The sequence below is a fragment of the Callospermophilus lateralis genome, chromosome 3 (genome assembly GCF_048772815.1).
Source record: "Callospermophilus lateralis isolate mCalLat2 chromosome 3, mCalLat2.hap1, whole genome shotgun sequence".
NCBI classification, from domain to species: domain Eukaryota; kingdom Metazoa; phylum Chordata; class Mammalia; order Rodentia; family Sciuridae; genus Callospermophilus; species Callospermophilus lateralis.
This window is the reverse complement of record NC_135307.1, coordinates 100,351,108-100,378,819: the sequence shown is the minus strand read 5'-3', so window position 1 is coordinate 100,378,819 and position 27,712 is coordinate 100,351,108. Positions and strand designations below refer to the sequence as shown.

The 27,712-nt window shown below is 37.7% G+C and overlaps 2 protein-coding genes across 9 annotated transcripts in view; one reads left to right on the top strand and one right to left on the bottom strand.

The window, feature by feature from the left end:
* Positions 1 to 5,863: 5,863 nt before the first annotated feature.
* On the bottom strand, positions 5,864 to 10,341 carry Pierce2 (piercer of microtubule wall 2). The gene is made up of 2 exons (XM_076848595.2): positions 10,072 to 10,341; positions 5,864 to 6,457 (listed from the first exon to the last, which is right to left on the bottom strand). The coding sequence occupies exons 1-2, from the start codon at positions 10,087 to 10,089 to the stop codon at positions 6,110 to 6,112; spliced, it is 366 nt and encodes a 121-aa protein (XP_076704710.2). The 5' UTR covers positions 10,090 to 10,341; the 3' UTR covers positions 5,864 to 6,109.
* Positions 10,342 to 10,498: 157 nt separating this feature from the next.
* Positions 10,499 to 27,712, top strand: part of Ccpg1 (cell cycle progression 1) — a 46,588-nt gene continuing 29,374 nt past the window's right edge. For 5 of the 8 annotated variants that reach the window (XM_076850825.2, XM_076850818.2, XM_076850820.2 and 2 more), the window contains exons 1-2: positions 10,535 to 10,623; positions 23,425 to 23,493. In XM_076850825.2, coding sequence (XP_076706940.2) covers positions 23,434 to 23,493 — 60 coding nt within the window. In that variant the 5' untranslated portion in view covers positions 10,535 to 10,623; positions 23,425 to 23,433. Of the gene's footprint in view, positions 10,624 to 14,721; positions 14,792 to 23,424; positions 23,494 to 27,712 lie in introns of all 8 variants that reach the window. The other 3 variants (XM_076850816.2, XM_076850822.2, XM_076850817.2) reach the window with 3 other exon arrangements.

The window sequence follows — 27,712 nt, the reverse complement described above, 5'->3', positions numbered from 1 at the left end:
ATCTACAGAAAAAGAAATGTTTGCTTTGAATCATTTTTGAATAAGTAAATCAAAATAAGAATAATCTATTTTAATAGTTTGCTTCCTCATATTAGCAGGCAATTTATACTTTTTAAAAAACTGAATTACACTTGTTCTTTTATGACTCCAGAACACTTACTGATTTTTAATGTTTAACAAAGTAGAATTTGTTTTAAAAAGTTTGTGTTTAGTTGGTATTTTTGTTTTATTAAAAATGCTATTTCATTGTCTGAATGACTGCTTTGGTGTAATAAATATTGATATGTTTTTTAGTTAATTTCCAAATGCTCAGAAACTTATTTTTCTTTAATACTCTACTATCTGCTGTTTGAGGTTAGACTAATTCAGCCCTGGTAAAACAATTACTTGAAAAACCTTATCTTCAACTTTAGTTATAGGCTGTTGTCAAAAAACAAAATTATAACAGATTTAGTTTACAGATCTTGTTTGACTTTGTTTTGTACTTCCAGTGTTGTTCCAACTGGACAACACTTCATTTCTTAAAATAGAATAAGTGTTCCAGTGAGCTGAGCAGAAGAGGTTGGTTTTATAAGCACAGAAGAACTAAAGAAAGCAGAAACAGAACAAAGTTATCTTCCTTATAATGTGCGCACAGGGAGACAGAACAATAGGAAAGTAAAAGATTGGTTATCATATAGTTATTTCAGATTACTGGTTTTGTTACTGAAAGCTTGGTCCTTGTCCTGGATGCTAACAAGTACATGGTTTTGAGAAGAAGGGGGGAAAAAGGGTTATTGCTTTGCTAATATAGGAGAATCACAGAGGACCTTGCCCCAGAGGCTGTGATTCTGCCCTTCAAGGGAAACAGAGGTTTTTTAAAGAGGTGACTCCAAGGCTACATTCCTATTCTCTGTAGAGCTGTAATTCATTTGTTAATTTGGGAAGTAGTCATTTCCATGATCTTTTGGTACCATCCCCAAAGTCTGAATTAGTTCCCAAGGTGGGTGTGTGCTCAAGGACAGATTAACTGTCTAAGAGCGGAAGAAAGATAATCTTGTTCTTCCCCTTCCCTGAGATTGGGGAAGGGGAGAGATTAGGGAGGAGCTGGGGGAGAGATTAGGGAGGAGCCGGGGGAGAGGAAGAGAAATGAGTGCATTTAAAAAATTAACTGCAGTGGCTTATATTCAAAGCATGAAGTGGACCACTGTTACACTATCTCTAGTGAGAAGCAACCCTTTAGTCTGGTGTCTTAATACTTATAGAAGACAGGCCACAGTTGTGCACACATGTGATCCAAGTGATTTGGGAGGCTGAGGCACGAAAATCCCAAATTTGAGGCCATCAGGGCAATTTAGTGAGACCCTGTCTCAAAATAATTTGTGTTGAACCTCAAAGACAGAATGCTCCTGAGTTCAGCCCCCATTTCTACCCTCTCCACACATATAAATTATAGAGGACAGTAGCTAGGGAGTGAACTAGAGGTGGAGTCAGGATGGGGTCACACAGTTTGACACCAGTTTTCTTTGTCCTTGGCACACTGTCCTCACACAGGCTACTTTCTGTGGACAAGGATGTGGCTGGGTCTCTGAAGCTGCTTGTTTTGCTTTCCAAAGGTTTATTTCCAGCATACCAATGGCCAAATATTCGTGGGAGCTTCTCTTTTTAAGTTCAGTATTTAAAAAAAGAAATTCTATTCATAAATTCCTGTCTCAGGGTGAGATTTTTATAGTATTTGATCACCTGATGCTGTCATTTGAATGGATCATAAAACAGCTGTATTTTTTTTTTTTTAAACAGTAGTATCTTTTAAAATGTACGTTTTGTGGTGGGGAATGGAAAGGCTAAAATGATAGAATTTCTCTCACAGTTCTGAAGGCCAGAAATCAGAAATGAAAGTATGTTAGGGTCACATTCTCTTGGAAGGTTCTGGGGAAGAATAATTTGCTGGGAAAGATTTTGATTTAGCTTTATCTTCTCAAGTCAAGTCGATTCTGATCTCCTTGGCCTCAACTTGAGCAGTTCTATGTCTGAAATACTTTGTACATACATTGCATAAATTGTCACGTCATTAATTTGTTAATTTCCTTCACCCCAAATTGTATTAACTGAAACAATAAAAGCCACTGTTTTTCACTTGTGTCTTCATTTGTATTGCCTACCATATATATTTGTTAAATAATGAAATAACACATTCATTCACTCACCAGCCTAGCAGTAGGAACTAACATTTTCCCAAATTCTAAGCAATTAATTGAAATCTCAGAAGAGTGAAAAATTATTGTTCAGAATTTCTCTTTTTTGGGAGAGGGGGTACTACTCCTCCCCACCCCCTGACCTCCATGAGGGTTATTGAACACAGGGCCTAGTACATGTTGGTTGAAATCTTTCTTTTCTTGTGGTTGTGGTGATTGAACCCAGGGCTTTGCGCATATTAGGCAAGTACTCAACCTCTAAGCTACATCCCCAGTCTTTTTCTTCCTTATTCTTTTATTTGAGACAGGGTCTGAGTTGCCCAGCCTTGCCTCAAACTTTCTATCTTCCTGTGTAGCTAGAATTGTAGGAGCACACCACCATACTGAGTCTTTTTTTGGGGGGGGCGGGTACTGGGGATTGAACTTGGGGGCATTCAACAACTGAGCCACATCCGCATCCCTATTTAGTGAAAAACAAGCCTCTATCTCAGAGCAAAGCCTGTCCAAGGAAGGGACATGACCTTTGTCCTTAGAAAGACCCACAGAGCACTCCTGGGCACATTCCCACCTGCTAAGTGGTTTATCTACAAATAACAGAAGAGATCTGCTGCGCCAGGTGTCCCTAGATGGAGATCCATAGTAACCCCCTAGCAGCCACCAATCAGCATGAGACAGGGAAATACCTGGGATGCCAGATGACCCTCCCAGTAGTTTATGGTGGTTGATAACGTGTTGGGAAACCATGTAGTTCAGCACGAATACCCCTCTTGGCTTAAACCAATCAATTCAAATGAATCCCCCTCTTGTAGTAACCAATCACCCCTCCCCAACTTGTTCCCACCAGTGAATGTGCCAATCATGTTTTAGAGTTGTTATTTGATTTTCCTGCTGTGTGTGATGATTTGCTAAGAGATGCTATGATGTATGTGGGGTTCTTGCCTTCTCCAAAGAATGTATAAAACTGCTGCAAACCCTGGGCTCAGGGCCTCTCAGCATCACCAGTTGCTGTGTGCTTGCAGAGGACCGAGCTAGCTCCAAATAAACACCTCTTTGCTGTTTACATCGATCTTGGTCTCTGGTGGTCTTTTGGGGGTCCCGAATTCGAGCTTAACATTTAGTATTTTATTTAGAGACAGAGTCTCATTGCATTGCTTAGCACCTCACTTTTGCTGAGCCTTACTTTGAACTTGCAATTCTCCTGTCACAGCCTCCACCAGCCGCTGGGATTCCAGGCACGTGCCACCATGCCTGGCCAGAGTCTTTTTTTTTTTTTTTTTTATTAGTTATTGATGAACCTTTATTTGTTTTTATGTGGTGCTGAGAATTGAATCTAGTGGGTCACACATGGTAGGCAAATGCTCTACCACTGAGCCACAACCCCAGCCCCTCCCAGAGTCTTTCTTAATTCAGATTTTTCCTTACAACGCCTGTGTTCTTTTGTCTCAATAAGTAGTAGATAAATAAGATCATGAAAATCATTTTGAAAGATTTGGAGTACATGTATTAATAACTAGGTGCCAGGCATGATGGTTTATGTGTGTAATACTGTTACCACTGTTGGCCTGCGGGGTGGGACACAGGTGGGCCAAACAAGTAATCTGGGCAGGAAGGACTTCATTATCACTTCTCTGGGATGGGCTATCTCCAAATCTGTTGGGGGCTGTTTCCTGGGTTCCATTAACATTTCTTTGGGGTGGACTTTGGCCTAGGGCCTTTCAGGGACTTCATGAACATTCCAAGAGTTGTCCTGCGTTTCCCAGAATCATTATCAGCATGGACTCCATTTTAGATTTCACTAAATCTAAATATGATATTAGATTTAGATATGATATTAGACCCGATTTACCTAATTACACTGACTACCTAATTTTAAGTCTGGCTTCAATACCAGCTCCCAGGAGGTGAGGCAAGATCCCAAGTACAAGACAAGCCTGGGCAAGTTAGGGAGACCCTGTCTCCAAAAAAAAAAAAAAAAAAAGAAAGAAAAAAAAGAGCTGGGGCTGTAGCTAAGCCATATAGCACTTGCCTAGCAAGTGCAAGTTCCTGTGCTTCATTCCCATTAGGACATACAAAAATACTTTTACTATTTCAAGTACATTCTTATTTAAAAGTTCACTGTCATTCCTTCTTTCTTTTAATATTTTTTAGTTGTAGGTGGACACAATACCTTTATGTGGTGCTGAGGATCAAACCCAGTGCTAGGCGAGCACTCTAACCTCTGAGCCACAATTCCATCAGGAAATTCCTTATTTCTTAAAAAGGTTTTTAAGAAAATTGATTCAAATCTATGTTCTAAATTGGATGTTCTAACATTATTTTTTAAAATCATACTTGGGCTGGGGCTATAGCTCAGTGGCAGAGTGCTTGCCTAGCACATGTGAGGCACTGGGTTTGATCCTTAGCACTGCATAAAAATAAATAAAGTCATTCTGTCCATCTGAGAAACTGATGTGACTCCAATTTTTAGAAACCAGCTTCTACCTCAAGGCCTGTCCAGAGGGAGGGGGCATGACCCTTGTCCTTGGAAAAACCCACACAAGGTTCCTAGGCACACATCCACCCTGCTGAGTTGTTTAACAATAAAGATCTGGAGTGCCAAATGAGCAATGACCAATCACCATGAGACAGGGAAAATATCTGAAATGCCAGTGACCCTCCCAGTAATTTCTGGTGATTGGTAAGAAAATTAGGTCACCCTGCAGTTTATTTTATTTATTTATTTATTTATTTTTTTAAGAGGGAGAGATTTTTTTTTTTTTAATATTTATTTATTTTTGGGCTGGGGATGTGGCTCAAGCGGTAGCGCGCTAGCCTGGCATGTTTGTGGCCCGGGTTCAATCCTCAGCACCACATACAAACAAAGATGTTGTGTCTGAAAAACCAAAAAAAAAAAAAAAAAAAAATTTAAAAAATTCTCTTTCTCTCTCTCTTTAAAAAAAAAAAAAAAGACAAGCTTCTTTCTTTAAAAAAAATATATTTATTTTTTTTAGTTTTCGGCAGACACAACATCCTTATTTGTATTTGGTGCTGAGGATAGAACCCGGGCCACATGCATGCCAGGCAAGCGCACTGCGCTATCGCTTGAGTCACATCCCTAGCCAGGTCACCCTGCAGTTTAGCATATACACTCTTGCAACCCCTCGTGGCCTAAACCAATCAGTTCAAATGTATCCATCACTTGAACTCACCAATCATCCTTACCCAACTTGTTCCCACCAGTGGGCGTGCTAATCAATGTTAAGAGTAGTTGTTTGATTTTCCCATGGTGTGAAATGATTTGCTGTGTGATGTTGTGACATATGGAGTATCCCCCCCAAAACCTATAAATCCTCACTGAACTAAGGGCCAGGACTCACTCCCGGGGACTGCTGCATCGGAAACAGTTGTGAGTCCAGGCTCGAGCTTGCAATAAAGACTCTTAAGTGATTGCATTGGATTCGGCTCCTGGAGGTCTACTGGGGTACCACAAATCTGGCATTACACATCTACAAGTACAAAAAAAAAAAATTAAGGCATATTTTCTCTTAAATTGTCAAAAGTGTTGCTGAAAGCTCGGTCCTTGTCCCCATTGCCAATCCAATAACAAGGACAAGATTTTGAGAAAAAGGAAAAAGAAGGTTTATTGCTTTGCTAGCAAATGAGAAACACAGGGGACTCCTGTCCCAAAGGCTGTGATTCTACCCATCAGCAGGAACAGGGGTGATTCAGAGAACATGAGATTATCGAGGAGGGATCAGAAAGGAGAAGGTCAGGGAAAAGACTATGGGGAGGAGAAGATTGAGGAAAAAGAGATCAATAACATCAGGGAAAAGATTAGGAAAGAGAAGATCAGGGAGAAGAAGGTTAGGAAAAAGAAAAAAAAAACATAAGTTTCAAAGCCACAAGGGATATAGTCAAAGCATCAAGTAAATCCCTGTTGCAAAAGGAATATATTTTCATAGAGTATGTTGAAAATTAGGAAAATCAAGGGTTCTGTTTCTATCAGGTGCAGTATTTAGACTGTTATTTTGATAAAGTCCAGTTGCTCTAATATGATTTGAAAATCCTTGCTCCCTTGGAGTATAATTGCAGGGGAGAAACTGTGGCAAAGGAACAAATTCACCATAATGACTTGAATTGGTTTTGTACATAATCATCTGAGGTTTTGATAGTGAAGTAGCTGTATGGAGTGTCTTTGGGTCCAACATACAGGAAAACACAGGATTGCCAGGGTTCACACAAGGAAGCAGTTGTTCAGGTTTCATTCCTGTGTTTGACTTTGAAGCTGAAGTATTCTTCTTATCCTAAAAGATAAATATATAAAACCATTCTCAATTATTAAAAAATAGAATTAAACTTATTCCTTTCATACCCCTTTTTTTGGGGGGGGAAATGCTATTCCCTTAAGGGTATTGAAGACTACTTGCTAAATGAGCTTTATTTGGTTCAGAGAAACTTGTCAAAATATTCATAAACATGTTATATTAGGACTATGAAAATTGATTAAAGATTTATAAATCAAACTGGGTATGATGGTGCATGTCTGTAATTTCAGCTATTAGGGAGGCCAGCCTGTGCAATTTAGTGAGATCCTGTCTCAAAAAACCAAAAAGGGCCAGGATATAGCTCAGTGGTAAAGTGCCCCTGGGTTCAATCCCCAGTACTGAGGGGAAAAAAATTAATTTATAGGAAAAGTTTATAATAATAGTCATAGCTGATGAGGGAGTATACCTCAATTTTTCTAGGGGATAGCCATAACAAAGAATTACAGCTAACAGAATAAGCACAACTGGGAAACTGGGATAAGTGCTATAAAGAAAAATACAAGATATGAAGATATACTGGGGGGCTTTAACCTAGTGTTGGGGGTAGGAAGGGCTATTCTGGTGAAGTTTTATTAAACCTAAAGGTAGAAAGCAAGATAGGAAAAGAGATGGAAGCAAAAATCATGGCCAAAGTCACGTAAATTAGGGTGAAAATGTTTTTAGATAATATAAGAGGCTGAAGCCAGATCTTGCAGGATCTTGGTAATTATGGTAAAAATTTGAGCAGGCTGTGGTGGTGCATACCTGTAATCCCAGTGATATGGGAGGATGAAGCAGGAGGATCTCAAATTCAAGGTTAGCCTCAGCAAATTAGATCATGTCTTAAAGAAAAAAAAAAAAAAAAAGGATTGGGGATGTATCTCAGTGGTAGAGTGGTAGAGTGGTCTGGGTTCAGTTCTCTCTCTCTCTTTCTCTTTTTTTGAGCAGGGCACAATAGAGCATGGCTGTAATGCAGGGACTCAGGAGGCTGAGGCAGGGGAATCAAAAGTTCGAGGCCAACCTCAGCAATTTAGTGAGACCCTATCTTAAAAGGTTTGAGGATATAACTCAGAGGTAAAGCATGACTGAATTCAATATCAAGTACCAGACAAAAATAATAATAAGATAAAAGCAATGGAAAACTCTTGAAGGGTTTTAAGGAAAGTATGGTGTAATTTTTAATAAAATTGCTTTGGTTTCTCTATGAGCCTTGTGTAAATGTGGAGAGGAGCTGTAGTAGTCCATGTAGTGTGTGGCACAGACATGGACATAGTAAACACATTTGAAATTTAGTCATTTGAGGGAAGGAGGCAGTAAGATGTTTAAAAAAATGGATGCAAAACTGCTTGTAGTTTTCTTTTTTTTTTTAATTTTTTTAATGTTTATTTTTTTTTTAGTTATCGGTGGACACAACATCTTTGTTTGTATGTGGTGCTGAGGATGGAACCCAAGCCGCACGCATGCCAGGCGAGCACGCTACCGCTTGAGCCACATCCCCAGCCCCTGCTTGTAGTTTTCTAACACATGTGTATAAAAATGTTTTATCTTTAATAATGTCTTTTTCTGTTTTTCATTTGGCACTGGGTATTGATCTCAGGGCTTCATGCATGAAGCAAGCAAGTGCTCTATCACTGAGCTACCCATCCGTGGCCCTTTTTTAAAAACTTTCAGATAGGGTCTTGCTAAATTGTCCTGGCTGGTTTTCTGTCTCAGCTTCCCCAGAAGCTGGGATTACACACCTGGTCACTGCACCTGGTCCTAATTTACTGTTATGGGCACCTAGGCAGATTGCCCAAGATAATCTGTGGACTTTTTTTTTTTTTTTTTTTTAAGTAAATACTATTGCCTTTAGTCATGAGAACTTTTTTTTTTCATCAAATAACCCTTTTTATCATTGGCTCTAAAATTCTGATCAGTTTGGCTCAACATGTAATACAGAAAATCAAATCTATCCCTCTACCCACAATTCCATTTCTACCCACTCCTTTTTCATAAGGGACCTTTAAAAAAATGAGACAATTTTGGGCTAGGGATGTGGCTCAAGCAGTAGCGCACTTGCCTGGCATGCGTGCGGGTCCTCAGCACCACATACAAACAAAGATATTGTGTCCGCTGAAAACTAAAAAAATAAATATTAAAAATTCTCTCTCTCTCTTATAAAAAATGAGACAATAGAGGAAAAAGAATTTTGGTTTTACAAAAAGTGCAAATACATATTATGAACATTTTACTTTCTCAATAGTATCAGAAGAGAGTGATATAAGAAATGAAAGAAAACCAAATCTAGTTCAAACAGAAGACAAATTATGCTGATAAACTTTGTTGGTTTAACATATACCACAAAATCTGTAAGTTAAGACTGAAATCTTAGATCTCCACGATAATGAAGCCAGAATCAGGCAGTCAGTATCGATAGGTAAATCGAGTCAGGTCGGATCAAGGAGGCCAATTTTGAGTGATTCTGGGAAGTTGGAGACTGTCATCCCCTAAGGGATCGAAATGTTAATTCCTTCAGAGACCTTCCTCCACCCTTATCAAGAACCTGCCCAGTTCCAATCTGTGATGTAGGTAACCTGTTCCAGGAATTGCCCCTCCCTACAGGGAGCTAGGGGATGTTAATGTGTCCTTGGCTTTTCCAACCTGCCCTTCCCCCTTCAGCCCACCAGTTTCCTACCTTTGGGCCATCCTACCGAGCATTCCAGGGCCTAGTCACAGATGCAGGAAGGAGAAAGATAAGACTAGGACTTAAAAAAAAAAAAAAAAAAAAAAAAAAAAAAAGAAGAGTAGAACACCTCACTTCTTGGAGTACCAGGATACCAGCTATGGCCCCCTTCTCTCTCCTGGGAAAAATCTGTTACCCCTTTTTAAATAAACCTGCTTTATATTCTTGCCTCAGCATGCTTCTATAATGTTCAAACTTCAACATGTGGGAAAGCAGGACTCCTCACCAATAACTGGTGATATCAATAATTCACAAATATTTGTAGATTCAGAAACAAAATTATGTGTTGTTTTTACTTAACCACACATGCCTTCAATGTGGCTCTTCTTGTTCGGCATTTGCCCTTTTCAAACTTTTTTTTTTCTTTTCCTTTTTTTGTAGTACTGGGGATTGAACCCAAAGTCTTTTGCATGCTAGGCAAGCCCTCTTTCATGAGCTACATTCCCAACCCTTTTTTTTTTTTTTTGTTGTTGTTGAAGATGAACAGAATACTTTTAACTTATTTTTTATGTGGTGCTGGGGATGGAACACATGCGAGGCAAGCGCTCTGCCACTGAGCTACAGCCCCAGCCCTCCCAGTCTTTTTAGTTTATTTTGAGACCAGGTCTTATTAAATCCTCCAAATTGCTTAAACCTTACTTTCCACTGACCATTTACAGTGATTATAAGTGTACTTTCCCCTCATATCCTTTTTGGAAAAGACACAATGTATATAAACATGATATTAAAATTAAGCTACATTAGTCTTGTTCAAACTATCGCCAGTTTGTTCTGGAGTACCAGTGTGTACTATTCCCCAATATCATTTATACCTTCAGATCAACAATGACTTAATTAAGCGCTCATTTTACATTTGAAAATGTAAAAACTCTAGCCTTCTGCACAAACCCACCCAGTCGCAGTCCGTCATTCTATCTTCCTCAATTTTTCGGCAAACGGAGTCTTTTCCTGCGGCGGAAGGCAAGATGTCCGGCAACTACCCAGGAAACTACACCCAATTAAAGCAGCAAAAAGTCTGAATCCTTGGCTGGATCCCTCTGTATAAAACGATCTGCCTAATCCATGGAGTTGTATTGCCTGGCAAAACCGCGAATCCTTTCGAGTGGTTGCAGCTTGTCTCCATAGCAACTGGCCGCGGGCGCCGGGGCCCGGATGTTGTGAGGATCCGCGGTGGTTTGCCCCAGCTTCCTTTGGTCTCCTCAAGGCAGGTTGCACTCCTCTTCGGGAGTTGTAGTTCTCTTCTCTGCAGCCGCCGGGCCTGAGGCGCGGGGTGGACTACAAGTCCCGGCATGCGCTGGGGCACCTCGCCAGCCACCGCCTCCCGGCTGCGGACGCCTCCTAGCAGGTTGTTGTTTTTATGAGAGGCGTCACTGGCGCCCGAAGCCGTGACCGCCGCCACCGTGACAGCCGGCTGCGTCGGGTGGAGGTGGCGCTGCCGCGTCAGGTACAGTCTTGGGCGAGTTTAGACCCCGGGAGCGGGGTCGGGGCGGACTGTCGGCAGCCGTGATTTACACCCTCAGCTCCGCTGTCTCGCGGGGGCAGAGTGGAGGTCTCCCTCCTGCGCGGGGCTGCTCGGGCGGGGACTTGACCCCTGGCGCGCGCGGCCCCACGGGCGAGCTCCTTGAGCCCCGAGTCCAGAGACACCGGGGACCGAGCTGGCCCCTGAGGCGTCAGGTCCTGTGGTGTTCAGCCTCTGACCCAGCGTGCACTCCTGAGGTGTTGCCGGGGTGGGGGAGCTGATGCCCCAGCGGACCTTCCCTTTACCCGGTAGGGCTTGGGGCGATTCTCGTCCGGGCTGATGGAATCCATATGGTAACATGTGTGCGTCACTTTGCTTGCCTTTTGGGTCTTTCTATTTTGATGACGTTTGAGCCCCGTGATGCCAGGAATAGAAAGAGTAAAGGTAAAACAATGCAGCTGAGATTTCTCCTCCAACGCCAGCCTCCTCCTCCCTACCTTTCTCTCTCTCCACCGGCCTCCTTTAGCTAGTCTTCCTAAAGGACTTGTCCTCAGTAGCAGCTGTCCCACGCGACGTCTTGTGTGTGTTACATATTTGGCTGTATTTAATGAACCCCAACTCTTTGCCTTTGGGAACGACAATTTTAACAAACTCAGCCAATTAAAGTATTTGGTTGAGTGGTGAAATTTGCACTATCCCCCTCTAGCTTTATTAAAGCCAGAATGGAGGTTTCTTGTAATTAGACTAGATAACTACTTTAGTATTGAGAATTTTGGGAGTAATCTGCCACTAAATAGTGCTTGAGATGACACTGTTAGCAGATCATACTTTGGCTTAAGGTTTGACTAGACTCCTCATTTCCCAGGGTTATTTGTCATACATAGCTAATGTGAATGGTTTACTATTCTATTACTAATTTACTATTACTATTTATGCTTTTCTAGTGTGCAGGAGGCCTTGGGTTTCATACCTAGCCCTGGAAAAAAAATTCTAATCCATATTTAAAGGCTTTGGGAAAAACTTATTTTAAAATAAAAACAGGTTAGAAGATAGTGTAATTAGAGACAATTTTGAATACCAAGATAGAATAAGAAGGTGCTTATATTTCTATTGAAAAATAAGGCCAAAAGATATTCAACGTGAAACTACGAATTATTTTTTCTTTACTTTGCAGTATTTTTTTAATATTTATTTTTCAGTTTTCGGCGGACACAACATCTTTATTTTATTTGTATGTGGTGCTGAGGATCGAACCCAGCGCCCCGCGCATGCCAGGCGAGCGCGTTACCGCTCGAACCACATTCCCAGCCCCCTTTGCTGTATTTTTCAAATTTTCTATAGAAAGAAAAGGAATGCAGCAGTTTCATTTCATTTATATGGATTAATCAAACATTACTTTAAAAAGTATTTACAACAACAAAAACAGTCCCTGTTGCTGAATCTACCGACTGTATGAATTTAAAAGTAAATTATTTTGGAGAGAAGAAGGGAAAATAAATGATTTAGTTGCACTGGAAGGAATAAAAAATGTAGATGATAATAATTCTTAGCATTTGTACTTAGCATTTTTTTTCCACCTTGTACAGTAAGATCAAAGATAAAAGTACTTAGCCTTTCATGAGTTAAGTCTGGACAATTCCTATAAATCCATCAGGTGAAGAAAGATTGGACCTACTGGAAAGATCTGAAAGTAGCAGAATTTGTTTATTATTTTTGAGCATTACTATAACCAGGTATTTTAATCTTATCAACATGGAATCACTATGAGTACTATATTTTATATGTCTGATATTTTGCATTTATTTTTATTTTATTTTCTGTTACTGTTACTTTGGGTATGGATAGGTAAGTAGCATAATTATTTAGTTCACATTTGTTTTGTGACAGAAAGACCACATTGTTCTTCCATAGGAATACTATATGAATTTTGCTATTATCAGTCACTTTAAAAAATTATTTACCTCAATGCCAAATTAATTAGTTGGTGTTTTTTTTTTAAAGTTGTAGCTGGACACAATACCTTTTTATTTGTTTATTTATTTATTTTTTATGTGGCGCCCAGGATTGAACCTGGTGCCTCATACTAGCTAGGTGAACGCTCTACTGCTGAGCCACAACCTCAGCCTGCCAAGTTAATTCTTAATGCTTCAATGCCATTAATTTTTTTGTTTTGTTTTGTTTTGGTACCAGGGATTGAACGCAGGGGCGCTTACCCACCAAACCACATCTCCAGCTCTTTTTTACATAGGGACTCTATAAGTTGCTGGGGCTGGGTTTGAACTCATGATCCTCTTCCCTCAACTTCCTAAATTGCTATGATTACAGGCATGCACCAATATTGGCTAATGCCAATAATTCTTAATAAAATATCTATGTTGTTATTTTTCAGGCAATCGTACTCATATTTTATTTTTTTAGGTTGCCTTGTTTGGAGTGTTCCTTCTTTAAATTTCTGTTCTATATTTTCTACATTTTAATTTTGTGTATTTTGTGTACTGTGTTGGTTTACTATGTTGTTAGGATTTGGATCCTCTTAACAAAGCATAAGAAGTATTCATAATACATTAACATGTCTGATTTTTGAATAGGTGTAATTGTATTCCTATCTAAATTAAAGATTTTACAAAATGAGGTCTGAGTATGAACTGCCAAAATCATTAAAAAAAAAAAGTAGTTTCTGAAAATGTTAAGAACACGGACACAGCAACAAAGCCAATTAAATCCGTGGTGTTTTAAAACAAAATGCAGACTCATCTAACAATGCAGAACCACTAGAGGCTGAATTATTTTTGTGTTTGTGTGGTTAAGGTAAGGAAGTTGCCATAATCTAAGTGATAACTACTGTATTTTGAAGGATTTCCTTCCTGACAGTTCTGCAAATTTGATGAGATTTAAACATCTAAAAATATAAGTTGGTTTCGAAGGTCTTTTTCAGTGTCTAACACCAGAAAAAAATTGAGTAAATCATCTCTCAACTTGAGTTCTAAGATGAAATTTAGCCCCACAATGTGCAAAGGATTGCATCTAACAAAGTTAGGGATTTTTTTAAAAAAGGGAATTTAACGTATGATAAGCTGTAAAAGAGGCTTTAAGATTTTCTGAAGAAGTATTAGAAAATAAGTAGTGTGAATTAAAGATTTTCGTCTTTAATCACAGGAAGCCAAAAATCTAATTTTTCTTGAATAATGTCTATAAATCACTATCCTTTCAAAATTTTCTACTTCATATTGCCAGCTTAATGAAGAGTAAAAGGGGCATTGGGTTGGGAATCAGGATGTTTTATGATGTTGGGCAAGTAATTTAATTTAGGAGTATCTATTTCCATTTATAAATTGCAATAATACAATAATAGCAACCAGTTGCCTTACTTCTTTTTTCTGAAGATCAAATCAGACATGATTTGTAAGTGACAGTATTATTGGCCTGTATAAGTAACATTTACATAAAGTATATTATACACTTGATGTGTAATGACTTGACATGATAAATGCTTCTTGATGAAGTTTCATTAAAGTCAAATGGAGCTTCATTTGATTTCTTAATGAGTTTGGTGGCATTTTCTAGGTTGAAGGAAACCTGGCTCCTCTTCTGACTGTGACTTTGCACTCTGCTGCATTAAAGGCCTTGAAACAGTAGTGTGTTTCTGTGGTTGGGTTTTAATTTTTGTTTTAATCTCACATCTAAAAGAGATTATTTGAGCCCTATTTTAACAGGAAGTGGCTACTCTTTCTAAAATGTTCTAAAATGAAACATTAAATTGATTTTATAAGAAATGAGACTAAGTATGAAATCCCAGGTCCTCTGAGAGATAACATTGCTTACATAAGCAGTAAAGTTTAGCCATCTCCTTCTGGAGAAGTCAGCCCTGGCTGTTATAGCATCTGACTATGGAGATTAACTTCAAGTTTTGTTGACAAACAGCATTCAAATGAAAAGTCTTAGTAATTTAGGAATACATTATAAGGAGTTTATCAGAGAACATAGAGGTAAATGAAAATAAAAGACAAATATATATTGTATCATGGGTTGGTAATTTTTTTAAGTGAGAAATCCATCTTTTTTTCTAATAATTATTTTTTTTAGTTGTAGGTGGATACAATACCTTTAAAAATAAAGGTGCTGAGGATTGAACCCAGTGCTTCATGCATGCTAGGTGAGCATTCTACCACTGAGCCACAACCCCAGATCTATACTTTTATCCAATAGTAAAATGAAAGTTTGAGAATAGCAAAACCCAACCAGGATCTAGTATTTTTTAAATTTATTTCTCTATACAAAGGAAAAAGAGCACCCAGGGCTTACAGTAGTACCCAAGTGAGGACAGACTGTAGATTTGTATGTCTTATATATCTTTTAGCCCTTCCAGACTTTTATAAAATTAAGATATAACAACATGGGAAAATCAAGATTTTTCTCACAATGAGAATATCCTTTGAAAAGTATACTATACTGGCAATTATTTTTTCTTCAGTGTTTTGGATTCATTATTGTTTACTTACTTTATTTCAAACTATTAATTAAAGATGTGGCTTCTTTTAAATTAAGGCAAAAAGGGAAATTTTTATCTTCAGATGTGGCAGTAATTACTTTTGTTTCCCAATTATGTTACATCAAAGAAGGAAATGTGTGAAGTAATTGTGTATTGACTCACTTCTCTTGCAGAATTTACTTTTTAGATCAAAAGGTTACTTTGCTGTTTGTTAACAGTATTACTTCCTCTTTCTGGGCATGTATAAAATGAAATTATTCCCCCTTTTCTAGGTTTTTTTCAGGTACCTATATTTAGTAATAAATTTTAGGGTTTTTGTACTTTATGAGAACTGGGAGAGCCTGCAAAGTGGGTTATTTCCATTTTGATCATGAATATAAGAGGCAGGATAGCCATAGGATCTACTTCTTGATGCTATAATTGCCACCCTGAGGACTGAACTCATCAAAAGCCCAGATAGTGAAGATTTTAAGGTAACCTATTAAATTTCTTTAAGGATTTGTGTTTGTCATTCCCTATGCTTAAAAATGGCTTGTCTTTTCATTAAAAAAAATGTGTTTTTTTCCCTGTTTCAGAAAGGTAATAAATGAATGCTGAAAATTTAGCAGACATTGCACATGTAATTTTATGTTTTTTTTTTAAATTGAAAATACCCTTTAATTTTTTGTGTGGGTAAGTACCTCTATATTTTTAATATATTGAACCAAGAGTAGTGGTACACCTCTGTAATCCCAGCTTCTTGGGAGGCTGAGGCAGATGGATTGCAGGTTAGAATCCAGTCTGGACCATTTACAAGACCCTATCTCAAAAATGAAATTAAAAAACAAATTTGGTGGGCACTGTCTGTGGTAGAATGGTTGCCTTGCAAGGCCCTGAGTTTTAACCCTGGTACTGCTTTAAAAAAAATTACTCCATATAAAAAAATTGTGAAATTATGAATTCCATATTCAGAATTTCTGATCAAATCTTTTGTCTCTTGGAGCTTTTTGGAAACCAATTTAATTTGGACTTTCACTGGTAAAAAACTTGATATAAGATTTATCTGCTTGTAATAGTTAAAAGATCCCTTCAAGAGCTGGGCGTGGTATCACATGCCTGTAATCCCAGTTATTCAGGAGGCTGAGGCAGGAGGACTATAAATTCGAAGACTGCCTGGGCTACTTGGTGAAATCTTGTCTTAAAATAAAAAAAAATAGGCGCTGGGTGGTATAGCTCAGTGGAAGAATACACTGGTAGGGGTGGGGGTCTAGCAAGTTTTTTTTTGTGTGTGTGTGTTATCAGGGATTAATAACTCTGGGGCACTCAACTACTGGGCCACCTCCCCAGCCCTCTTTTATATTTTATTTAGTGACAATTTATCTGAATGTTTTACTCTCTTTGTACTGATTTTGTATTGCTTAATTTCCAAAGTCTTCTTTGAGCTATAAAGGGTAATAATCAAAATGATTTTGCTGGATGAGGTAGTGCACACCTGTATTCCCAGCTACTTGGGAAGTTGAAACAGGAGGATCACTTGAGCCCAGGAGTTCAAGACCAGCCTGGGCAACATAGCAAACCTTGTTTCAAAAAGAAAGGTTTAGCCAGGTACAGTATGGTACACATCTGTAATTCATGGAATTTGAGAGTCTGAGACAGGAAGATTACAAATTTGAGGCCAGCCTTAGCAACTTAGTAAGACCCTTTGTCAAAATGAAAAATAAAAGGGCTGGGAATGCAGCTAATTGGTTAATTGCCTCTGGGTTCAATCAAAAAAAAAAAAAAAAGTTTAGAACTGTATCAAGTTGCTGGAATTACAGGCAAGCACCACCACACCCTGCAAGGCTGTTTTTCTTGGTGACTATTAATGTAGATTGGTAGTATCACAAGGAAGCAAAGTTTAGGTTGGGGTTAAACTTTTGATACTTTCCTGGAGGTTCTCTTCTTTGCAACACAATTGAAGATGGTAAAATGTCGTTGAACTGAACTAGACTTTACTATCTTCAATGTTACATTGATATTGTATTTAGTATTTCATCTAGAAGGGTAGCCATCTTTGATTGCTGAAAGCAAGGTGAAGTGATACAGAGGCCAGCTCCAGCTGGCGACTGTCATCTTGTTCCTTAATTTCTTCTGTCAGGCTTTGGTAAGAGGTCATTATGAAGCTGAGGAGTCCAGTAATGGGACAGGACACTGGGGTACTGTGTCATTAACCATCATCAAATTTTTCTTCTTTGCTGCTGGAGACTTTATGAGGAAGCAAAAGAGTGGCAGACTAGCTATGTGTGAGATTGTTAGATAATAGCGGATTACTTAAGTTTTTTTGTTTTGCCATTATAGTGATTGTGTTCGATTTCAATGATCTTGAGTACTTCTTAAAACTAAATAAGAACTGTTCATAATTATGTGAAATTTAAGAGATGCAAGTTTAGGGATGGGGTTATTTCTGATCCTTAAGTTCATTATTATTTCTGATCCATTTAGTGAATAGATGCTTACATGTTCTCTACTGTAGATAAAATAAATGCTAAGAGATTATAGATAAATATTGTATGGTGTTTTCTGACTAGTATAGTTAAAACACTTAGGCTGTTATAAAGATATTAAAAAATAAAATTGTAGCTCTTTATCAAAATTTTGAATGTAATATTAATTAGAGAAGTAACCTAAGGAAAAAAGTTGTGTAAGACATCATTAGGCTAATTTCTGTTCATTCCTACCAGATGACATGGATTCAGGTTTAAAAAACTTGAACTTTTTCAATTATTTCTCCTTCTAACCTATGAATATATCTGTACCTAGAGCCATCATTGTGTCCTCCTTCCAGTGTTGAAATCTTTCTGTTTACCTCCCAGACCCCTGAATTACTGGAGATGGAACCCAAGGGTGCTACCACTAATATCCCCCATACTTTAAAAAAAATTGTTTTAGGGCTTTGCTAAGTTGTTGAGACAGGCCTTGAACTTGTGATCCTTCTGCCTCAGGCTCCTGGGTTATTGGGATTATAGGTGTGAACCATTACTCCTGTTTTATCTAATCATGTTTTATCTAGAGTGTTGAAAGTTATCATTTATCCTTTCTTCCTATATGTCTTTCATAGAATGAAAGGGCTTTTCTGAATCTACTGGAAGACTCTGGGGTTGCTCCCCATTGACATAATTTAATTCTGAATTTTTCTTAGAGCTGAGGAGTGGTAGACCACCTGCTTAGCATGTGTGAGGCCCTGGGTTCAGTCCCCAGTACCACCAAAACACAAACAAGCAACAGTAATAAAATGGGATTGAGGTGGTGCTCATTTGTAATAATACCAGAGATCTTTCCTAGCTACTTTATTTTAAAATTACAATTCATGCACCTTCCCCTTCATCAACTGGCTTACTTTTGTTTTCTAGAAAGTATGCTTCCCTTCAGGGAGGACTAATTTTTTTTTTCTTTTGAGTCCTTATTCTTAGCACTTGGAATAGTTCATGGCACAGTGTAAAGTACTCAGTGTTTGTTGAATGAATGACTATAATATTAAATGTTTCAGATCAGGATAGGCTTATTTAAAATATTTCTCTAGGGTTACTATTGGAAAAAGTTGATTAGAAAGGACATTTTAAAGTTTTCGTTAGTTATGATCCTGTGTTCTTCTCTCTCAGGTAAAATTTCTTTTAAAGCAGGCATTTTCATATCCTTTTGGTAGATGAAAGATCTGGAACCTTTGAAAAGCATTGTAGAAAAAGATTTGTGAAAGCTATCCAGACTGTCTATCTTGATGAGATTGACAGTATAGCAGAACTTTTTTTGGCCCTTACAGCTTATTGTTTGTTTTACTTTGGAATTGTAGAAGCATGGTATAATAATGCCCTCATTCTTCTCCATCATCTTTAATTCTAGAAGATAGGGAAATGGAAAATTTACCTTTCCATAGTAAAATGTAGCTACTCAGGAATGATGAGGTACACCATCAGGTAATTGAAACCAGTTGTACTTAATGAGGTATAATTAATATTATTGCTGTCTTATTCTGACAAGTTTCCTTTTTTTTGTACCAGGGCTTGAACCCAAGGGCACTTACCCACTGAGCCACATCCCCAGTCCTTTTTATTTTTTATTTTGAGACAGGTCTCAAAATACAGTCTTACTAAGTTGCTGAGGCTGGCTTTGAATCTATGATCCTACTGCCTCAGCCTCTTGAGCTTCTGGGATTCTTGTTGTGCAGCACCATGCCTGGCTTATTAGAAATTCTGACCACTGTCACCTAATTTTTTTTTTTTCTTGAGATGTTTGATATTGAACACAGGGCATCATGCATGCTTGGTAAGTACTCTACCTCAGCCTCCCAAGTAGCTGGGATGATAGACCTTTGTCACCGTACCTAGCTTGGCTAATGCTATTTTCTGAGATACCAGAAACAGGAAAATGATTTCTGTTTTGTAGATGTATTTGAAAGACCTGAGCAATATACAAATGGAATATAAAGCAATTGGGAACATATAACTGATTTAGTTAGAGACTACCGTAAGGAATAAAAGGAAACCTGAGTTTAGCCAAGTTTTCAAGTTTATTGTCTTTCCAAAATATCCTTAGCTTTGTAACTATGATTCCTTTTTAAATTTTCCATAAACTCTGGTTATTTCTAAGTTATTACTAGTAAACCTAGTAAAATGAGAAGAATTTATGCATTTACCTATGGTCAGAATAAGCCGAGAGGAACCTCATGGGTTTCTCCAGAATTTTAAGATCCTTAAAGAACAATTTGGACTTGTGTCAATGACCACATCATCATCCAGAAATGCTTACTTAACAGGTGGGCAAATAAACAATTATAGCACAGGATTCTAATTTAAGTTCCAGATTAGGGAAAATATTAGAGTCTTTGGGAATAGGGTCAAGAAATGGTACAAAGGAAGCATTAGCTGAAATGAGTTTAAGAGTTTGGGTTGCAGTAAGGGGATAGACCACTCACTGATCACAATTTGTAAAGCCCTAGAGTAAGGAGCAAGCATAATGTTTTATTTTTTAATTTTTTGGTGTGGGGGATTAATTCCAGGGCCACTTGCATGCTAAACACATATAATACCACCAAGCTACACCCCCAGCTTGAGCCTTTTAAAGGAATTTAAAAGGTTGGAGGAAAAGAATAATTTGAAAGAGGATGAATTGATAGAGATTAAAGATATATAAGGCCTTTGGGTCATATTCTGAAGACAATATGGAAATTTTAACATTTTAAAGGAATGGCATAATGAGATGATTATTTTAGGCAGATATCTGGCAAGGTTCAAACACCACAGGAATATTTCATAGTCAGTGTGTCTAGAGTTGGCCTTAGAAAGTTACCAGTTTTTTATATGATTATAGTACATACAACTACTTATTCCCCTTGTACAAAGGGGTGCGGTATCATTGAATTATATCTCCAGAGCTTTTTGTTCTTTGAGATAGGGTCTCTGTTACCCAGGCTGGCCTTAAATTTGGGATTCTTTTGTCTCAGCCTCCCAAGTAGCTGGGATTACAGGCATTTTGAGAACAACTAAATTAAGAGGGTTCTTTAGTAGGCCTGTCACTTTGCTTGCCCATACTATCAAAATGGTATGCCATGTGAGTTTGTTTTTTTTTTTTTTCTCTTTTGGGTTAGTTTGGGCATACATATACTCCCCCCTATGGAAGTAGACAAAGACTTAAATTGGGATTGTATTAAAGTAGGCTCATTGATTTGAGAAATTCAAGTTTGATAAATATCCACGGTTAGGCAATGTATTAATACACATTAATACATTGTTTTGAAATGTCTTTATTTCATCTCTATTTAATAGAGGATGCTTTTTATTGGAAATAAAAAGCTAGGGCTTACCTGTTTAAAAGAACTGTTTAAATTGAAATTACCTAGGGAATAGGAGATTTATGCATATTTAAATATCTCTGATGAGTAATCTGGAAGTTTGAAGGGGCATTAAGAAATTAAAGTTCAAGTAAGTCTATGGAGGTGGGATGTAGCAACAGTGAGAGTGTGAGCTATTAACAGAAATTTTAGAAGGTGGGGAAGGCAAAAGAAAGAAGCTTTCATGTGGTAAAGAATGTTTTTTGGGCTTCAGTCGGTTTTCTTGTTCACAGAGCTCCACTTACTTGTTTCATGTGGAGTGTGTTTTTCAGTTGTCCAGTCACTGAAACCAGAAACCTGGAAATTACCCTGTACTTTCCCTTTCTATGATTGGCTATTTAGTCCTTTAAAAAAAGTCTTCCATGTCTTTTCAAATCTCTCTGAAATGTTCCCCGCCATTTGCCCTGTCTTCATTAGTATTTATTAAGTTTAGTAGTTATCTTTTCATTAGTATTTATTAAGTTATCTTTTTCATGGAATATTACATTGTTTGCATTCTACAGGTTTAGGGCCCTTTAGTTGCTTCCTTCTCCATTTTATAATATACTCTCAGAATTCAAATTTGATCTTTTTTCACTCCACTCATGTTAGATTAACTGCCTTTTTTAGAATTTTCTTAGACTAAAATTTTCAGCTTCTGTTCTTGTTGTATAATGCTTTTTCCCTTTAAAAAAAAATTTTTTTTTAGACATCGATGGACCTTTATTTTGTTCATTAATTTCTATGTGATGCTGAGAATTGAACCTAGTGCCTCACACATGCTAGGCAAGCGCTCTACCACTGAGCCACAACCCCTACTCCAATACTTTTTCCCTTTCTTGCTTGGGAAGAAAGAAACCTGGAAATTACTATCAGATCTGATTTTTTTTTTTTTTTAACAAGAAGCTGGATATCTTTATTTTTATGTAATACCTCAATTTCTAAAATTTGGCAGCTGTTAATTCAGTTTGAAAAATATGCTGTCTAGTTTGCAGGTTCATTTATAAAACCTTTGATTATATATAAACCCTCTTTTCCCACTGCAAATTTAATTGCCCAATATTTGTGTACTCACATATGTCAATGTATGCTTTTCAAATTATTACAAAACATAATACAAATAGTGATATGTATTAAAAGTTTTTTAAAACTCATGAAAACTGCTTCGATGAGAAATTGGAATTTGCATAGTTTAACAAAGAATACCGGAATAAGGTTAAACATATAACACTGGTTAATATTCTTTGAGGTATTCATACTGTAGCCTTTTGGATAATCTTTGTTGGATAGAAAGACTTTATTTTACTCTAAGACTTTTCTGTAAGTTTATAGAAATTTTGTAGGGTTATAGACGACCTGATCTAACCAATTAAATAGAAATCAGAACAGATGACTTCATGTGAACTTATCAGAAATCTCTAACATAGCATAAAAAGTCACGTGATCATTTTAAATGTTCAAATTTTGAATAATTTATCTGAAAACATGCACATTTTTATGTTTAGTGACTAGCCTCTTTGTATCTCCTTTTAAAAAATATTAATTTATAAGAGTTTCCAGAATGAATAGATGATTCAGATCTTTATTTTTTGCCTGTTCTTATTTGAGCACTAATTCAGTATTATCTAGAGTTCTAGTAGCATTGCAGCCATCAGCTTGGATCTAATATCTTCACAGTATATGTGCAGTAACAGAAGCATATGATTTAGATGTGTAGAGCAAGTTGAGATGCATTTTGCAGTTTAAAGGAGCCCCATATGGAAAGTGGAGAAGAAACTAGGTAAAGTGACCAGTGTATGCTGATCCAGAACTTGATTCTAGGTCATTGCCAGTGACCACAAGTTTTGAACCAACCTCTGTTCGTTTTTTTTTTTTTTTTTTCCTTTCCCTACTTTAATCCAATACAACTGAAATATCTCTGACATATTTTAATAAAAACTTATGTTTCTTCTCTGCTTGTAAAATTTAAATTGCTGTGTAGCCAACATAGAGACTTAATTTTGCTTGGCAGGGGAGCTCTTCCAGTCTCCCTACTTCTTGATTTCTTTAGCCATGCTTTTTACACCTCACTATTCATTGAAAATATGGATCTTTACTGTTTATTTCTTCCCTAGTCACCATTCTGCCAACCTCAACTGTCTGACGTGGTTAAATAGGGTTCTCCTTCCTCTTTAATTCTGTCTGGTCAAATCCTACATTTTCTTTCAGACTCAACTTTCTTCTTCATTCCAATAATAGGATTGCCCAGACCATTCTAGCTCAGGAGAATCGTCTTGTCTTTAGAAGTTTGCTTGTTTTTGTTCATAAAGGTTTGCAATCATTTCATATCCTGTGTGATAAATCTATGGGTGGGTTGTCTCAGTTTCATCTGGAAGGCAGTAAGCCACGTTTCATACTTTATGTCACATATAGAGCTTCTTATCAGATTAAAAAAAAAAAATGTGTCCCACAAGTCAATATGTTCTTGTATTTGTAGACCTGAAAAATGTCTGAAAATTCCAGTGACAGTGATTCATCTTGTGGTTGGACTGTCATCAATCATGAGGTATGCTCTTTAATATTTTTTATGAGGCAATTTGTAGTCTTTTTTTTTTTTAAGAGAGAGTGTGAGAGAGGGAGAGAGAGAAAATTTTTTAATATTTATTTTTTAGTTTTCGGCGGACACAATATCTTTGTATGTGGTGCTGAGGATCGAACCCGGGCCGCACGCATGCCAGGCGAGCGCGCTACCGCTTGAGCCACATCTCCAGCCCAATTTGTAGTCTTTTAGGGTTAGCTGCCGCAGTCTGGCTGGGCACAATTCAGGAGCCACTTGTCAAAAGAAACTAACTTTATTTTTAGAACCACACAAGATAAACAAAACAGCTCCTCAGGAAAAAACCCTCAGAGCCCAACTGCCACCACTGGCTTCCCACAAGCCACACACCCCCACAACCTCTTCTTCCCACAATCCTCCTGCTCTTGAGGCCGATTGGCTGGGTTGCATGGGCGGAGCCAAAAAAGTCCCCCAATGAGTAGCTCCGTGGTCTGAAAGGGCAGGGAAACAGCCCAATGAGCATCACCGCAGAGGAGCCAATCAGCTAGATGTTGCTGGGGCCGCTGTGAGCCAATCATCAGCTGGTAGTCTGAAAGGGCAGGGAAACAGCTCAATGAGCATCTCCACAGAGGAGCCAATCAGCTAGGTGTTGCTGGGGCCGCTGTGAGCCAATCATCAGCTGGCAGTCTGAAAGTTTGCTGGAGCCCCTTCGGCTGTGGCTCTCAACATCTCCCCCTCTCTGTTTAATCAAGAAGCATGTGGCTTAGGGACCGTGTCTGCCTTAGGTTGTCCAATAGTACATATGGTTCTTACCCGTTATTGGATGAGCTGACCTCAAGGCATCAGCCTCCTATCTTAGGTTGGTACCATAGTAATTGGATCTTACCCGTCATTGACTACCAGTCCAGTATACAGCCACACCTGTGTAGAGGTCTTCGTACCAGCGGGGGGGTGAGGTTCTTTGCCTCACCTCTGTTGGCCCCCAAATTTTAGCTGAACGATCATGACAAACAGAAGGGAGGAAGATACACCAAGCCAGCTGACGGCTCCTTTCGGAAAAATTGTACCACCGATGACACCATCAGCATAAATACCCCAACACTACCAGAAGTTGCTGCACCAACAGATAGTTCACAATGCATACAAGTGAGTTCACAATGCATATAAGTGATACATAGTCCAGGCAAGTTCTGCAAGCAGTTCAGTGATGGCTATTGCAGAAGCTGTAGATTGGTTTTATCTTTGTCTTCATGCACTGGGATGAAGATAGGAATTCTGACAATAATGGCTAAAGAAAAATTATATAACATTATATAACATTCCAGAAGGCACTAAAAGAAAACAATTTTCTTAACAATTTACATTGTCTTCACTGAAGATAGGAATTCTGGCAATAATGGCTAAAGAAAAAATTATGTAACGTCCCAGAAGGCATTAAAAGAAAACAATTTTCTTAACAATTTACATTATCTTTAAGAGAATTATTAAATATAATGAAAAGGAAAGGTGAAAGTAAACAAACAGATCTGTTAACCTCCTATTTTGTTCACATTTTAAAACAATCTTCAACAGCTGTTTACCCAATTTAAATTAAACCATTTAAATCACGTGAATAAAAAAAAGAAATTATTTGGATCCATTTTTTCATGAGCGCTCATCATATATGACATATGGACATACGTGCATTCAAACACAAAACACAAGTGTGCACACATAATACATACGACACATAACATAATAGTAAAGGCCTTATAACTTTTTACAGGTGAAATCTCCATTGCAATGTTTAAAAACTCTATAGTCAAAAAATAGAACTGATCAGCAAAACATTAACCTAGGTCTGTATGAGCTCAAAAAAAAAAAAAATATGGGAAAGGGCAATAATAAAATAGATATTGAAAAAAGCATTCTGGTTCTGTCGCAGATGTAAGAATAACCAAACTGGAGTTCTGGATATCACATCTTCTTTTTGGTCTGTAGAAATTGCTTTAGTTAATCTGTCTGGAATCCAAATCAGCTGCTGTTCTCCCTGTGGAAACACATAAACAGACCCCCGATTCCAGGCAATCACTGGGTCAGGACCTTAGTTAATCTCTCTGGAATCCAAATCGGCTGCTGTTCTCCCTGTGGAAACACACAAACAGACCCCCGACTCCAGGCAATCACTGGGTCAGGACCTTAGTTAATCTCTCTGGAATCCAAATCGGCTGCTGTTCTCCCTGTGGAAACACACAAACAGACCCCCGACTCCAGGCAATCACTGGGTCAGGACCTTAGTTAATCTCTCTGGAATCCAAATCGGCTGCTGTTCTCCCTGTGGAAACACACAAACAGACCCCCGACTCCAGACAATTACTGGGTCAGGACCTTTCCATTGTCCTGTTAGAATATCCTTCCAAAGTACCTTGGGCTTATATACATTTTTTGGACACATATGCCTTTCCGCAGCACTAAGCCCTGATGAATCCAAATTTAAAAAGTTTAGAGTAAAAAGGGTTATTTTAAGTTTATCTTTGGGGAATATATACCCCTTCCCAATTCCTTCTTTTTGCTTTAATAAGTACATTTTAATAGTTTGATGAGCTCTTTCAACTATGCCTTGTCCCTGTGGATTGTATGGGATTCCTGTTATATGAGTAATGCCAAATGATGAGCAAAATTGTTTAAAAGAGGTAGAAGTATAACCAGGGGCATTATCTGTTTTTAACTGTTTTGGAATGCCCACAGTGGCAAAATTTTGTAAGCAATGAGCTATAACATCTTTAGTTTTTTCTCCGGCATGAAGGGAGCCCATCAAAAATCCAGAAGAAGTATCAACTGTAACATGCAAATATTTTAATTTTCCAAATTCTGGCAAATGTGTGACGTCCATCTGCCAAATATGGTTAGGTATCAATCCTTTAGGATTGACTCCAAGATTAACTTGTGGTAAAAAGGTCACACAATTTTGACATTGTTTTATTATTTGTCTAGCTTGTTCCTTAGTTATTTTAAAACGCTTTTGTAAAGTATTAGCATTGACATGGAACTTTTTATGAAAATTTATAGCTTCTTCTAGTGTAGAGAAAATATGTATGTCATGTGTAGTTTTATCTGCTAAATCGTTGCCCAAACTAAGGGCTCCAGGCAATCCTGTATGTGCCCTGATATGTCCTATAAAGAATGGATCTTTTCTGTCCCAGATTAGACTTTGTATAGTGGAAAACAAAGAGAAAATAGTAGAGGAAGGGGAAATCCTACCAGCATCTTCAAGGGATACTATAGCATTAACTATATACTGACTATCGGAAAATAAATTAAATACAGAATTTTTAAACATCACAAAAGCCTGTAATACTGCCTTAAGTTCTACCTTTTGAGCTGATTGTTTGGGTACTAAAAATGTAAAAGTTTGATCAGGTGTAACTATTGCTGCTGTACCATTATTTGATCCATCAGTGAATATATTTGGAGCATTCCCGATAGGTGTTTTTCTTGTCATTTTTGGAAAAATTACAGGATGCGATGACCAAAAAGACAATAAAGGATTAGATGGTAAGTGGTTATCAAATGAAACATTAGATTTGCACATGATTATTGCCCAAGTATTTAACTCATTAGCTAACTCATCAATTTGATTCATAGTATATGGAGTAATAATTTTATTGGGAGAAATTCCAAACACTCCCTTTGCTGCTTTTATTCCTTTGAGTATTAATTGTCCTACAGCCTCAGGATACCTAGTAAGAATAGTGTTAGGAGAATAAGATAAATGTATCCATAATAATGGGCCTTCTTGCCAAAATACTCCTGTAGGAATATTTTTTGTTGGTAGTACAATAAATAATAAAGGCAAACTTATATCAATTCTATCCAAATGCATATTTTCCATATATGTTTCAATGATTTTTAATGCCTTTCTTGCTTCAGGCGTTAACATTCGGGGTGAATTTGGATCTGATGGACCTTTTAGGATATCAAATAAAGGTCCCAACTCTCCTGTTGGTATACCTAGATAAGGCCTTATCCAATTTATGTCTCCTAATAACTTTTGAAAGTCATTAAGTGATTTGAGTTGATCTACTCGTATTTGAATTTTTGGTGGACGGACCATGGTTGAGGATAATAGAACTCCTAAATAATTAATTGGAAAATTTAATTGTACTTTATCTATTGCTATCTCTAGATTATAATTTTTTAATAAGTTTGTAAGTGTGGCATAACAGTCCAGCAATGTGTTTTTAGCTTT